This window comes from Cervus elaphus, chromosome 29, assembly GCF_910594005.1.
Source record: "Cervus elaphus chromosome 29, mCerEla1.1, whole genome shotgun sequence".
Lineage (NCBI taxonomy): Eukaryota > Metazoa > Chordata > Mammalia > Artiodactyla > Cervidae > Cervus > Cervus elaphus.
This window is the reverse complement of record NC_057843.1, coordinates 2,474,525-2,491,197: the sequence shown is the minus strand read 5'-3', so window position 1 is coordinate 2,491,197 and position 16,673 is coordinate 2,474,525. Positions and strand designations below refer to the sequence as shown.

The 16,673-nt window shown below is 38.8% G+C and overlaps 1 protein-coding gene across 5 annotated transcripts in view; it reads left to right on the top strand.

Moving 5' to 3' along the window:
• Window positions 1-16,673, top strand: part of NEK1 (NIMA related kinase 1) — a 122,978-nt gene that overhangs the window by 88,358 nt on the left and 17,947 nt on the right. For all 5 annotated transcript variants that reach the window (XM_043890863.1, XM_043890866.1, XM_043890864.1 and 2 more), the window contains 2 exons: window positions 3,954-4,127; window positions 7,808-7,928. In XM_043890863.1, coding sequence (XP_043746798.1) covers window positions 3,954-4,127; window positions 7,808-7,928 — 295 coding nt within the window. The remainder of the gene's footprint in view (window positions 1-3,953; window positions 4,128-7,807; window positions 7,929-16,673) is intronic.

Genomic DNA, 16,673 nt, shown 5'->3' with positions numbered 1-16,673 from the left:
TACACCATGGAATATTACTCAGCCGTTAAAAAGAATTCATTTGAATCAGTTCTAATGAGATGGATGAAATTGGAGCCCATTATACAGAGTGAAGTAAGCCAGAAAGATAAAGACCATTACAGCATACTAACACATATATATGGAATTTAGAAAGATGGTAATGATAACCCTATATGCAAAACAGAAAAAGAGACACAGATGTACAGAACAGACTTTTGGACTCTGTGGGAGAAGGCAAGGGTGGGATGTTTTGACAGAACAGCATCGAAACATGTATATTATCAAGGGTGAAACAGATCACCAGCCCAGGTTGGATGCATGAAACAAGTGCTCGGGGCTGGTGCACTGGGAAGACCCAGAGGGATCGGGTGGAGAGGGAGGTGGGAGGGGGGATCGGGATGGGGAATAAGTGTAAATCTATGGCTGATTCATGTCAATGTATGGCAAAACCCACTGCAATGTTGTGAAGTAATTAGCCTCCAACTAATAAAAATAAAAGAAAAAAAAAAAGGGTGAATACTGTTATTGTGTGTGTGTATATTTACACACACACACCCTATTCTCTTTACCCATTCATTTGTGCACACTCAGTTTCTTTCCCTGTCTTGGCTACTGTGAATAGTTCTCCAGTGAATGTATGAGTGCAGATAACCCTTCAAGATTCTGATTTAATTTTCTTTCACGAAATACTCGGAAATGGAATTGCTGTATAGTTCTATTTTTCATGTTTTGAAGAACCTCAGTACTGTTCTCCATAGAGGCTACACCAGTTCACATTCCTGCTAACAGTGCACAGGGAGGGTTCCCATTTCTTCACATCCCCACCAGTATTTGTCGTCTTTCCTTTCTTTTTTTTAATAATAGCTATGGTAACAAGAATGGAATGATCTCTCATTGTGATTTTGATTTGCATTTCCCTGATTATTAGTGATATTGAGCTCCTCTTCATATATCTGTTGGCCATTTGTGTGTCTTTGGAGAAATGTCTGTTCAGTTCCTTTACTTTTTAGAACAAATTTGATTTTTATTGAAGTGTAGTAGGTTTACAGTGTTGTGGAAGCTCAGGTGTACAGCATGGTGCTTCAGTCATATGTGTACAGAAAACCACTCTTGTCTAGGTTCCTTTCCCATACAGATCTTGACAGAATGTTGATAGAGCTCCCTGTGCTATACAGTAGGTCCTTATTAGTTATTCTTTGTGCACTTAAAAATTGCTATCATTAATTAATAGCGGCAAAAAAATTTAATATGCCGGTTTTTTTTGCTGTTGACTTATATGAGTTCCTTAAATGTTTTATGTTAAACTCTTATCACATATATAATATACAAATAATTTTTATTATTCTGTAGATTCCCTTTTTATTTTGTTGGTTTTTCCTTTGCTGTGCAGAAACTTTTTACTCTGATGTAGTCTTGCTTTTTGTTTTTCTTTTTTTTTTCCTTCTGTTGCTTGTGCTTTGGTGTCATATCGAAAAATTTCTTAGTAAGATGTCTACAGTCTGTTTTTGAAGTGCCTAGTCAAGTGTGTGGCTTATTTTTCCATTATGTTGGTTTTCCTTTGGTTGGTTACATGTGTAGATTATATCGTCAATAGTTAGAAATAGTTTTTTTGTCCGGTATTTATTTGATCATTTCTTTTTCTTCGCACTGCATTTGAGAGCCTCTAGACCAGTCTTCAGTCCTCGTAGTGCTTGTTCCTGGTTTTAATAGATACTTTTTTATAGCAGAAGAGTCAGACTGAACAGATCACAGGTGTGACCTCTGCCACTGTCAGACTGTTGATGAGGTTTGGTGAAGGGAAAATATTCCAAAGCATGAGCAGCACTGTAGTTTTGTTCTCCTTGACTTGGAAGGAGTAAGGTAAAACAGCTCACAGATAGCTGTTCACAACTTTATTCCCTAACGGGGTAACTGAACCAGGCAGTTCCTGCTGGCCCAGTGTTACAGATGGACTGTGGACAGCAAAGTGGGCCCACTTGACTTTAGTGATGATGAATTTAAGCTGAGACAGGGAGCAGGGCTCTCTGCTTTTCTCCACCTATCCCAGTTGTGTGTGTTCGGACATGGCAGACAGAAGACGAAGTTGTTTGCTGGAAATACAGTGGGTTGAGGACCTTTGGAGGAGAATGTTTTTAATGATGGACTCTTGGATAAATTTTAATGGGGAAGGTGGGGAGAGTATCCGTGGTAGGATCTGTGGGTTGTGGGTCCTGATCGGGTTTGGGTGGGGGAGCAGAGGGTGATGAGTGGGAACACAGGATGTTAGGGGTTAGGAGGTGGGACAGTTAACATTGAACATTCTGAGGAGCTGTGTTTATTGACAGGATCTCTAAGATGTGAGCATGAAGTGACTAAGGTGAGGGGAAGAAAGCATCATGGGGATGAATTGACCAGCCCAGATCCAGGGGGCTTGTTCAAGGTGTAGACATAAATCTAGCAGGTTAGCTGAGACAGAACTCGGGTGGGGGCTCCCAGTAGTGAACTGGAGAGCAGCATCTCCAAGGAGTGGATGTGGCTGACTTGGGTGTCTTCCGATCATTGCAGTGAGCTGTTCTGGGCAAATCAATGCTCTCCAGACAGCAGTTAAAAGGATGGAAAGTTTCTGAGCACTTGCCACAAAAACACACAAAAACATGAGTTCATAATTTTAAAGATATCATCCTGATATATATAAACACATATACATATGTATGTATGTGTATATATACATATATATATATGTATGTATGTAATTCTGACATTTCTGTATATATGTAAAAGTTTCACCTAAAGGAAGAGGCATAAACCATATGTTAACCACCTTAGAAATTTATTTTTATTTTTAAATTTTTTCACCACTTGGTATTTGTAGCTTTATTATCAAGTAACTATATTATTTTGTAACTATTGTCAAGCTTCAGTATGTTTCAAATAACTAAATACTGCAACTGAGACATTAAAAATGCAAACTAACTTATCAAAATAATTGTATTCTGAATATTATATATAATATTATACATTTTATATTACATAAAGAGTTTTTATACAAAAAGTTAAGGTTTGTTTATGATCATTGAAAATCTGAAATACATTTGAACAAAGCATTCCTATGCATACATATGTAATCACTCACCAAAACCATATATGAATGTGGTTTTGAAAAATAAAATTACATTCATACAACAAAGGTGAAATATGTTTTTATTAATTTGACAGTATTACTTCTAAACTGCACACATATGAATGATATGACTTCATTCTGTATATTTACAAATTTTATTTTAAGAAATACATTTTATTTTAAGAAATGTGTATAGTTCATAATCATTAAAATGTCTATCCACAGGCATAATGTAGACCCAGCCCAGTGAATAGAAGGGTTTTGATGGTCAGTCATATCATCTGTGTATGACATCATAGTTTTAGAAAAACATTCTATTCAGTTGTACAGTTTGATACATCTTCATAGCTCTGCTTGTCATCAGTAATTACAGATGAGGTACAGAGCTTAGAGGAGAATGTACAGAGAACTAGGTACTCAAGAAAGAGTATCGCTGGTTTCTCAAGTGGAGAACACCATAAACACCCAAGCAGTAAATTAGTCATTAAACTAAGTGTCAGTCCTTCAAAAAGGTTCATACACTGTTGTGTCATACATAACTTTGATGTTGAAATGTCTTAAGTTCAAAACACTTTTAAATTGAATGAGAGCTGTGATTTTTAAGTAAAGTCAAACATTTTCCTAACTGATCTGAAAAGCCTGCAAAACAGTATCTTTATAACAAAAAAAATGCCTTTGAATTTAAATTTAATTTGACTATCATGTACCTTAATCATTTATTAATTTCTAGTACATAACAGAACTTAACTAGTAATTACCTGCTGTGAGAATGAACTGTGTTCTAAATGCTATTGAAGATAAAAGTCAAGTCAGTGTGAGGACATAACATGATTTTTCATTTTTGTTGTTTCAGAGATTTCTCCTGAAAGGGAGAATTGCAAATCCTTAATTATTGAAGAAGAAAAAGTGAAATGTATTTCACTTGAAATGAACCCATCAGCTACTGTTGATTCTTCGCTTGAGACAAACAGGCCAAACATTAGTGAAGCATCTCCACAGACAGCATTGAAACCAGAAGATTTGGAGGGTATGTTTTCATGGGGCAAAAGGAGATTTATTTGGTTTAATAATACTTCATTGTCTTCCTTATAAACAAACCTTCAAAATATTTGTTTATGTTTGGGTGATTGATCTCAAATTAGGTTCACTATTTTTCTAGTGCCAGGTCTTTTTTTATCACCACATTGCAGATCACCCCAAAACTTAGTGTTAGAACATCCGTTTTACTCTGTCTCCCAATGTTGGAACAACGGCCAGTTTTACTCTGTCTCCTCATCTTGTTGTTGGGAACTGAGTCAGGCCCTGGCTCACCCCCGTGCTTTTCTCGTGCGTGTGTTCTCCTCTCTGTGATGACCTGGTCTCATGGGTCCAAGAGGGCTTAGCTGGTGTCCTGACTGCTACAACTGGAAGATGGTGAGGCTGGTCCCTTCCTTTTCATACAGCCTCCAGGCCTTTCTCTGTACTCTGTCCAGCAGGATGGTCTGACGTCTTCCATGGCTCACAGGTACACAGGCAGAAGCTGCTTATCCTTGTAGAAGCTAGTCTCCGAACTGGCACAGGGTTGCTTCTGCTGTATTTCATTGGTCAAAGCAGTTACAAACAAGCCTGGATTCAGAGGGAGGGGAAGCAGGCACCTCTCAAGGGTAAAAGGGTTAAATATTTTGTTATTGTTGTTCAGTCATTTAGTCATATCCAGCTCTTTGTGACTTCACGGACTGCAGCATGCCAGGCTTTACTGTCCTTCACCATCTCCCAGAGTTTGCTCAAACTTCTGTCAGTTGAGTCAATGATACTATCTCATCTTCTGTTGTCCCCTTCTCCTCCTGCTTTTAGTCTTTCCCAGTGTCACAGTCTTTTCCAATGAGTCGGCTCTTCATACCAGCTGGTGAAAGTATTGGAGCTTCAGCATCAGTCCTTCCAGTGAATATTCAGGGTTGATTTCCTTTAGGATTGACTGGTTTGATCTCCTTTCAGTCCAGTGGGCTGTCAGGAGTCTTTGTATTTGTAGCCATCTTTAATGTCAAAGTCTGCCCTTTTACCAAACTTATTTATATCCCCTCACATGCAGAATACCCTGACTCTTCATAGCCACATCTTATTATGATATTGGCTCAGATGTTGTCATCAAGGTCAGACCTGTGTTTATATGAGGTTCTTTGGGTGCAGTTCTTTGAATACATTTACTTTCAATCTGAAGACCTAGAGAGTTCTTTTCACTTGCTTTTTCATTCATAAATCTAACAGTGATGACGAGGAACTGAGACCCCTTGTCAAAAACAGGGAAGGTACAAGATTGTGGGTACATAGAAACGGGATCCCACCAGGAGTAGCTTGGCCAGCTTGCTTCCCTCCCAGCAAACATTGGTGCCCTCAAAGGCTCTTCTGTTGGGCTGTATCTTTCAATCACGCTGGGGAGTGCTTCTGCAAGTATTAATGATTTTGTGAATTTTGTGTGAATGTTATTGACATTTAGTGAAAAACCACTGGGGTTTTTGGTTTGGGTTTGTTTTTTGAGACCGTGCCCTCTCTGCCTGCAGTTGCTGTGAGGAAGGCAATTGAGATGCTCAGCAATCCTCTTGTTCAACAGCAAGAGTCAGAAAGACAGACCTTTAAATCCTTCTGTGCCCCAGCAGAAAGTCTGATGGCCTTCTGTTTTTGACCTCTGTCTTTGCCCTGAGACCTCAGGCATACTTTGCCTGAGGTTAGTGTCTATCTGGAGGCATCTTTTCCCTTGAGAAACTTCCTCTTCTGAGTTCTCCTCATGAGCTAAACTGATCTTTCTTCAACTCACCTTTTTCTCCTTGTGGTTTATAAGTGGCTACCTTAGGAATCTCACTGGCACTGTAAATGGTCTACTCAGATAGCTCCTTAGCTCGGTCACTGAATCTCTTAGGTGCCTTTTCTTTCATCCTTTTTCATGTCACAGGGCAACACTTTCTGCCACCATGTCACAAGAATGCCCTTTCCTCCAGCCTCCAATAACCACTCTTCACGGGCCAGGCTCTCACCACAGCCTTCTTGAAACCTTTCAGTGTCAGATGCTGGCCTGTCCCCAGAGCAGTGTACATATCTAACCTTTGTGGTGTCAACACCCTATCTTCAGATAGGAGATTCTGTTTCAGTTATCTCTCGCTGCAAATCAGTTTGCTTCCCAGACTTAGTGACTTAAAAGAACGGTCTTGATTTATCTCACACTCTGTGGATTAGGAGCTGGGACTTTCCTTCTCCTCCTCACGGCATCAGCTGGCATCGCTCAGTGGTGTTGAGCCATCGGCTGCGCTTACTTGGGTGGGAGGTGCTGTCTGCACAGCTGGCGCCTCGGCTCGGCTGGGCCTGTGCTGCTGGGTCCCACTCCCGTGCTTTAAGTCTCAGGGCCTTGCCATGTTGTCTCTCCAGGGCCCTTAAACTGCTTTCTTGGTGGTTTAAGCTTCCGGATTCCAAGGTGGAAACTGCCAATTCTCTCAAAAGGCTGGATGTGGGCCAAGCCTACAGGACTCCAGCTGTACTCCACTGGTCCAGGCTGTCACACTGCTGATCCAGACTCAGGGACTTGGGAAAACAGAGCTCCCTCTGGATGAGAGGAAGACTGGACAGCTGCCACATGTGTGACCTTGTAGTCTTGTGAAATCGTCTTGTTCACTAGAATCTTAGTTAATGATTATCTTATGTCTTTTCTTAAAAAAAAAAAAAGAACCTGTTAGGTGTATATTTAATAATAGTGACTGTATAGCCTATTAGAGCTGGGACAAGAGCTGGGACAGTTTTTCTGCAAGAGCCATGTAGTAAATATTGTTGCCTTTGTGGGCAGTACAGTCACAAATCTAGTTTGTGGAATGAATCACATTGATGTGGCTTAAGGTGCCAGAGAACAGTTACTTGGTTAAAAAATTTTGAGCAGGACACCACTGCTCCAAGTGCTTTCTTGTAAGGGTGACCAAAAAATCATTTGAATAAAAGATAAAAATTTTAAGGATTGGTACAATACCAATCATCTCTCTAAATAGGACAACTAACTAGAAACTTTTAAAATAGAGAAGGAAAAAAAGGAGTGGCCATGGTGGCTGAAACAAGAAAGTATCAATAATTTGAATTGGACAGGAAAAAGAGAAATTAAGAAACGAAGAGAGAAATTCTCTTCTCATTGCTGTTAACTTTCAGGAAATATCACCCAGGTGAAAGATGAGCCACTGCCAGAGAACAGAGATAGTTCCCTGGTTATTAATTATTTGAGGGTTTAGGAAAATAGATTTAGCACCCTAGTTATATTTACCTTTTCACTGTGAAAGTCCAGGTAAGAGGTTTTTTTTTTTTTTTTATTTTTGATGATTGCGCTTTCTAATCAGTTACTAATCAGTGGTATTATATTCTACTCTCTGTCCATATTTCTGGCCACAGATAGTGTTATTCTTTAAGTTTTTATATCTTCTAGAAAGCAATTTATATATTACTGAAATGTTAATGAAGAAAAACTTTTCTATAATAATGAAAAATACAGAGTACACAATATTTCTTCTGGGTATTTTTATTGCAATGAAAATGCAAAAGGAGAAGTCTGTTATTTCAGAAATAACTAGAGTGTAAAGACAGTAAGATTAAGATAGATAACCTACTGATTTTTTGTTAGAGTTACTACATTAGCCTGAAACGAGGTATGATCATCTATAAGAGATTTATTCTGTTTTCTCTAAGTGGATTTTTGCCTTGCAGAGCCTGCTGACTTGGAGGCAGAAGTACTGCAGGAGCCAAGTGGAGCAGACAGAGATGGCGGTTTGCCCCACCCCGTTCTCGACATGTGGGTCAGTGAGAGAGAAGGAGCAGAGGAGGTTGAGTACGTCACCTCTTCCCTACATTTCACACCTGCTCCCTTCATGTCATGCCTTTCACAGAAATACTGGAGTAACCCAATATTACATTAAATCAATTAGGAAAATAGTTAATTTGGGAATAGGTATCACATTCTTGAGGTTCAGAAATCAGCAAGCAAAATATACAGTGAAAGGTCTGTTTCCCACTTTTGTCCCCACCCAGCAAATTCCCACTCTGTTCTCTTTCCAAACATGGTTAATATATACAGAAGCAAAAGCAAAGATATAGTCTCCCTCACTTTTATTTATTTATTTTTCATTTATTTTTATTAGTTGGAGGCTAATTACTTTATAATATTGAAGTGGTTTTTGTCATACATTGACATGAATCAGCCATGGATTTACATGTATTCCCCATCCCGATCCCCCCTCCCACCTCCCTCTCCACCCGATCCCTCTGGGTCTTCCCAGTGCACCAGGCCCAAGCACTTGTTTCATGCATCCAACCTGGGCTGGTGATCTGTTTCACCCTTGATAATATACATGTTTCGATGCTGTTCTGTCAAAACATCCCACCCTTGCCTTCTCCCACAGAGTCCAAAAGTCTGTTCTGTACATCTGTGTCTCTTTTTCTGTTTTGCATATAGGGTTATCATTACCATCTTTCTAAATTCCATATATATGTGTTAGTATACTGTAATGGTCTTTATCTTTTCTGCCTTACTTCACTGTGTATAATGGGCTCCAGATTCATCCATCTCATTAGAACTGATTCAAATGAATTCTTTTTTAACAACTGAGTAATATTCCATGGTGTATATGTACCACAGCTTCCTTATCCATTCATCTGCTGATGGGCATCTAGGTTGCTTCCATGTCCTGGCTATTATAAACAGTGCTGCGATGAACATTGGGGTGCACGTGTCTCTTTCAGATCTGGTTTCCTCGATGTGTATGCCCAGAAGTGGGATTGCTGGGTCATATGGCAGTTCTATTTCCAGTTTTTTAAGAAATCTCCACACTGTTCTCCACAGCAACTGTACTAGTTTGCATTCCCACCAACAGTGTAAGAGGGTTCCCTTTTCTCCACACCCTCTCCAGCATTTATTGCTTGTAGACTTTTGGATAGCAGCCATTCTGACTGGCGTGTAATGGTACCTCATTGTGGTTTTCATTTGCATTTCTCTGATAATGAGTGATGTTGAGCTTCTTTTCATGTGTTTGTTAGCCATCTGTATGTCTTCTTTGGAGAAATGTCTTTCTTTGGCCCATTTTTTGATTGGGTCATTTATTTTTGGACTTCCCTTGTGGCTCAGATGGTAAAGATCCACCTGCAGTGGGGGAGATCTGGGTTTGATCCCTTGGGTTAAGAAGATCCCCTGGAGAAGAGAAAGGCTACTCACGCCACTATTCTTGCCTGAGAATTCCACGGACAGAGGAGCTTGGAGGTTTATAGTCCGTAGGGTCACAAAGAGTCAGGCACGACTGAGTGCCTTTCACCTTCACTTTTAAATATAGTTGTTATTATAAGGCACAGAGTTTTTTCCACCATTTTATGTCAGTAATTGGAGAATTTTTTCATATTAATACACAGAGGGCTTCCTCTTTTTTGCTACTTTAAGGCTACATAGTGTTCCAATATATGGATATACCATAGTATATAGTTGTATTTGTGACTATAAATATATAGTATTTATATATTTATGTAGTTTCCATTTACATAGTAAATAGTTGCTATATATTTACATAGTATGTAGTTGCTATTACAGATGATGCTACAGTGGATAACCTTTAGTGAGCTTAATTTGCATGTGTATAAATATAGTCGCCTCCCCTTCCCACCCAATTCAAGCTTTCATCTAATCTCTGCACTGTTATTGGTAAGCTTATTCCTGGCTATATTATCTTGTGATTATTTTATAAATGATAACTGTTCCTCTGTGAGATCGTGAAACTAAAAGTTTTATATGAAATGGTTTATATGAAAGCTTACACTTTCTTTATGTTGGTTTTGTTACCACTCTCTTATTGGTATCCTACTACTGTTCATTTAGACTTTCAGTTGAATCTTTTGTATGTTTCATATGCACAATCATATGAAAATAATGATGGCTTTCTGTCTTTCCAGTTTTTTTCATACACATTTATTTCTCTCCAGTAGCATCACTTAGTACATTTTATACAGTTAAATATTGGAAATAGGCTTCTCTCTCTTGTTCTTAACTTCAGTGAAATGTTTCTAATGTTAAACATCATTAGGCATAACTATAATTTCTAGCTCAAGCAGTGTCTATACATTTTACTGGCTAAAAAGTCTGGAATGTATTATATCAAATGACTTTTTGGCATCATGTAATTGTTTTCCCTTGTCTATCAGCATAATAAATTAATAGGTTACCTAATATTGAATTATCCTGCATATCTTAGTAAACTCTGCTTGGTCTTCTGTTTGCTAATTTTAATGTACTTCTGTTTGCTAATACTTCATTTTGTGATTTTTTTTGCCATTAATTTTTTAAATTAATTTTTATTGGAGTATAATTTTTATTGGAGTTGATTTACAATGTTGTACTAGTTTCAGCTGTACAGCAGAGTGAATCAAATACACATATACCCACTCTTTTTTAGATTCTGTGCCCATGTAGGCCATTACAGAGTACTGAGTAGAGTTCCCTGTGCTATAAGCAAGTTCTTATTTATCTGTTTTGTATATAGTAGTGTGTGTATCTCAACCCCAATCTTCCAGTTTATCCCCCTCCCTTACCCCCTGGTCATCATGAGTTTGTTTTCTACAGTTGTGTCTTTATTTCTGTTTTATAAATAAGTTCATTTGTACCTTTTTTTTTTTTTTGAATTCCGCATAGAAGCAGTATCATATATTTGTCTTTCTCAGTCTGACTTACTTCACTCAGTATGACAATTTCAGGATTTTTGTATTAGTACTCAGGAGAGTCCTCTTATAGTTCCTTATTGTCTGGGAAATCACTGTCATATTTTGGTGTTCTTGTTACTTTCCTCCTTAAAATAATAATTGGGAGTTCATTCCTTTGCTCTGCTCATAACAAGGGATGTCAGATGTTTTCTGTAAAGGGCCAAATAGTGAACTTTTTTGGGCCTGTCGACCATATGCTCTGTGATGTGGCTATTCGGTGCTGTCTTTCATCTGCAAAAGCAACCATAGGTAACACATAAACAGGTGAGTGTGGCTGCTCCAGTGCAACTTTATCTGTGAAAACAGGAGGTGGGCTGGACTTGGACATGGATACAGAGAAGCATGTGCAAGAATGTTTATTTCAGGAGAGTCATAGGAAGTCATTTGAAATAGTCTGATCAGTAATAAGCAAGTGGCTAAAAACACTGTTCTAAGTATCCTGCTGAGCTATTTCAGGTCCTAAAAGATAATGCTGTTAAAGTGCTGTACTCAATATGCCAGCAAATTTGGAAAGCTCAGCAGTGGCCGCAAGACTAGAAAAGGACAGTTTTCATTCCAATCTCAAAGAAAGGCAATGCCAAAGAGTGTTCAAACTACTGTACAATTAAACTAATTTCACAAGCTAGCAAGGTAATGTTCAAAATCCTTCAAGCTAGGCTTCAACAGTACATGAACCAAGAACTTCCAGATGAACAAATTGGATTTAGAAAAGGCAGAGGAATCAGAGATCAAATTGCTAACATCTGTTGGATCATAGAAAAAGCAAGGGAATTAAAAAAATATCTACTTCTGCTTCACTGACAATGCTAAAGCCTTTGACAGTTTATCACAGCAAATGGTGGAAAATTCTTAAAGAGATGGGAATACCAAATCACCTTACCTGTCTCTTGAGAAAACTGTATGCAGAACAAGAAGCAACAGTTAGAGCCAGACATGGAACAATGGACTGGTTCAAAGTTGGAAGGAGTACATCAAGGCTGTATATTGCCCCCCTGCTTATTTAACTTATATGCAGAGTGTGAAGTTGCTCAGTCGTGTCTGACTGTTTGCAACCCCATGGACTGTAGCCTACCAGGCTCCTTCCTCCATGGAATTTTCCAGGCAAGAGTACTGGAGTGGGTTGCCATTTCCTTTTTCAGGGGATCTTCCCAATCCAGGGATCAAACCTGGGTCTCCCACATTGCAGGCAGACACTACCATCTGAGCCACCTGGGAAGGCCTATATGCAGAGTACATCATGCCAAATGCCAGGCTGGATGAATCACAAGCTGGAATCAAGATTGCTGGGAGAAACAGCAAACTCTGATATGCATATGAGGTCACTCTAACGGCAGAAAGTGAAGAGGAACTGAAGAGCCTCTTGATGAAAGTGAAAGAGGAGAGGGAAAAAGCTGGCTTAAAACTCAGCATTCAAAAAGCTAAGATCATGGCATCCATCATGGCAAAGATGGGGAAAAAAATGGAAGCAGTGACAGATTTTATTTTCTTGGGCTTCAGAATCACTGTAGATGGTGACTGCAGCCATGAAATTAAAAGACATTTGCGCCATGGAAGAAAAGCTTTGACAAACCTAAATATTTTAAATCTGCATATTAAAAAGCAGAGATATCACTTTGCTGACAAAGGTCCATCTAGACAAAGCTGTGGTTTTCCAGTAGTCATGTGCTGATGTGAGAGTTGGACCATAAAGAAGGATGAGTGCCGAAGAATTGATGCTTTTGAACTGTGGTGCTGGAGAAAACTCTTGAGAGTCCCATGGACTGCAAGGAGATCAAATCAGTCCATCCTAAAGGAACTCAACCCTGAATATTCATTGGAAGGACTGATGCTGAAACTCCAATACTTTGGCCACCTGATGCAAAGAACTAACTCATTGGAAAAGACCCTGATGCTAAGAAAGATTGAGGGCAGGAGGAGAAGGGGGTGACAGAGGATGAGATGTTTGGATGGCATCACCAACTCAATGGACCTGAGTTTGAGCAAACTCTGGAAGATGCTGAAGGACAGGCAAGCCTGGTGTGCTGCAGTCCGTGGGGTTACAAAGAGTCGAATACGACTTAGCAAAGTCAAAACAAAGTATACTGTTTAATGGGTAGTATGCAGCACTGAAATTAAATGGAACTCCTTGTATAAATACAGAAATATGTCCAGAGTATTTGATAATCTGATGATATTGAATAAAAAGTATTTCCATATATTAGAACAATACTGTGATAATCCTATAAAATGTTCTTAAGTGCATATATAGATTTATATAAATTTAGGGGAAAAGTATAGTAAGATGTATATAAAACTGATAATAGTAAAAGCAACTGGGATTTTGATTGTTTAGGGAAATCCTAAAGGGAAAAAACTTTTTCATTGAGACAAATATATAAATATATTTATTTATATGATTTTATCATTTTAATAATTTTGAAGTGTACAATGTTATACTCTATGTTTCCAATACATTTTTCTCGACCCCAGTGGAACCTTTGTACCTATAAGCACCCACTTTTCATGTTCACCTCCCCAGCTCCTGCCACCACTGATCTGCCTTCATGGATTTGCCTATTCTGGACATTTCCTGTAGAATCACAGTATGTGGCTTTTTGTATCTGCCTTCCCTTACTTAGCATACTGCTTTCAGGACTTGTCTGTGTTGTAGGATGTGTCAGTTCTTCATTCTTTTTCATGAATAATATTCCTTATATGACTATACCCTATATTTTTATACATTGTGCAGTTGATAGCATTCAGCAGATGATGGTGGTCATTTCCAGGGTAGTTTCTGCCTTTTGCCTGTTTTGAATAGTGCTTCTGTAAACATTGTGTACAAGCCTTTGTACATCTGTATTCAGTTCTTTTGAGTCTATATCCAGAGTGGAATTGCTGTAGCAGATGGTATTTTATGTTTCCCTTTTTGAGGACTCAAGGATTACATGTTAAATGAAAAAATATATTACTTGTATGATTAAAAATAAATAACTTTTTAAAATAAAAATAAGAGTTACTCAAAATTTAAAACTGAAAAGGTTAAAAATTATTTAAATTTGAGATGAACTAAATGAGTTTACATTTATGGGGCTTCCCAGGTGGTGCTAGTAGTGAAGAACCCGCCTGTCAATGCAGAAGACATGAAAGATGTGGGTTTGATTCCTGGAGGAGTAAATAGCAACCCATTCCAGTATTCTTGCCTGGAAAATCCGGTGAATAAAGGAGTCTTGCAGGCTACAGTCCATGGGGTTCCAAAGAGTTGGACGCAACTGAAGTGACTCAGCAGCAGAAAAAGTACTAGCAAAATTAAAATTGCCTTATAATCAAAAAAAGAAAAGCCATCTCCAAGAAAAAGAAGTGCATAATGCTAAATGGTTGTCTGAGGAGGCCTTACAAATAGCTGAGAAAAGAAGAGAAGCAAAAGGAAAAGGAGAACAGGAAAGATATACCCATTTGAATGCAGAGTTCCAAAGAATGGCAAGGAGCGATAAGGAAGCCTTTCTAAATGATCAGTGCAAAGAAATAGAGGAAAACAATAGAATGGGAAAGACTAGAGATCTGTTCCAAGAAAATTAGAGATACAAAGGGAACATTTCCTGCAAAGATGGGCTCAATAAAGGACAGAAATGGTATGGACCTAACAGAAGCAGAAGATGTTAAGAAGAGGTGGCAAGAATACATAGAGGAACTATACAAAAAAGATCTTAATGACCCAGATAACCACATGGTGTTATCACTCACCTAGAGCCAGACATTCTGGAATGCAAAGTCAAGTGGGCCTTAGGAAACATACGAACAAAGCTAGTGAAGGTGACGGAATACCAGCTGAGCTATTTCAAAACTTAAAAGATGGTGCTGTTAAAAGTGCTGCACTCAGTATGCCAGCACATCTGGAAAGCTCAGCAGTGGCCACAGGATGGAGGAGGTCAGTTTTCACTCCAATCCCAAAGAAAGGTAATGCTAAAGAATGTTCAAACTACCACAGAATTGTACTCATTTTACACGCTAGCAAAGTAATGCTGAAAATTCTCCAAGCAAGGCTTCAGTAGTACGTGAACCAAGAACTTCAATTGGATTGAGAAAAGGCAGAGGAACCAGAGGTCAAATTGTCAACATCTGTTGGATCACAGAAAAAGCAAGAGAATTCCAGAAGAGCATCTACTTCTGCCGTACTGACTACGCCAAAGCCTTTGACTCTGTGGATCACAACAACAAACTATGGAAAATTCTTAAAGAGATGGGAATACCAGACCACCTGACCTGCCTCCTGAGAAATCTATATGCAGGTCAAGAAGCAACAGTTAGAACTGAACATGGAACAATGGACTGGTTGAAAATTGGGAAAGAAGTATGTAGGCTGTATATTGTCACCCTGCTTATTTAACTTATATGCGGAGTACATCATGCAAAATGCCGGGTTGGGTGAAGCACAAGCTGGAATCAAGTTTGCCAAGAGAAATATCAATAACCTCAGATATGCAGGTGAAACCACCCTTATGGCAGAAAGTGAAGAGGAACTAAAGAGCCTCTTGATGAAAGTGAAAGAGGAGAGTGAAAAGGCTAGCTTAAAACTCAGCATTCAGAAAACTAAGATCTTGGCATCTGGTGCCACCACTTCATGGCAGATAGATGGGGAAACAGGGGAAACAGTGAGGGACTTGGCTCCAAAGTCACTGCAGTTAGTGACTGCAGCCATGAAATTAAAAGACTTGCTCCTTGGAAGAAAAGGTATGACCAACCTAGACAGCATGTTAAAAAGCAGAGACATTGCTTTGCCAACAAAGCTCTGCTTAGTCAAAACTATGATTTTTCCAGTAGTCATGTATGGATGTGAAAGTTGGACCATAAAGAAAGCTGAGTGCTGTAGAATTGATGCTTTTGAACTATGGTGTTGGAGAAGACTCTTGAGAGTCCCTTGGATTGCAAGGAGATCAAATTAGTCAATCCTAAAAGATATCAGTCCTGAATATTAATTGGAAGGACTGATGCTGAAGCTGAAACTTCAATACTTTGGCCACCTGATATGAAGAACTAACTCATTGGAAAAGACCCTGATGCTGGAAAAGTTTGAGGGCAGGAGTAGAAGGGGGCAACCGAGGATGAGATGTTTGGATGTCATCACCAACTCAATGGACATGAGTTTGAGCAAACACTGGGAGATGCTGAAGGGCAGGCAAGCCTGGTGTGCTGCAGTTCATGGGGTTACAAAGAGTCGAACATGACTTAGCAACTGAACTGAACTATAACCGAAAGCCCAGAAATAAATTATTGGTACCTTTTGGAATATGCTCTTCTCGTCTTTATAATTTTGTTAGCAAATAGTACATGAATGTAGTTCCCAACATTTATTGAGAGAAAAATTGTGAGTTCTTTACATAAATCAGTTCACTCCCTTTAAGAGTTAAAAATTTTTATACAAACTATTCTTTTTATTTTACTGTGCTGAACAGCATTGTTTCAAATCTAACAGCATTTTATATCATTTGGTCTGAAAGTTACTTTACTTACTTAATAATATATCTTGACCCTTGATGCATATCTGGTTATACAGATCTGTACTTTGTTTTTTAAATAATTGCAAAGTATTTCATGGTATTAGTATAATCGTGTTCTGTTTTCTGCTATTAGGAGGCATTTTGATTCGTTAAAATGGCAGTTCTTAAACATTACAACATTTTGCTATAATGGGATACATTTTGCTCTAAAGGGATACAGTTTGGTCAGCCATATCCCTCAAAGTTCCTAATACACAGGGCTAGGGCAAGGCCTGAGAATTTGCATTTCAGACAGGTTCCTAGGTGTTACTGGCACTTAGGGGCTTCACTTTGGGAACCATTGTGATGAGAATGTGGAGGCT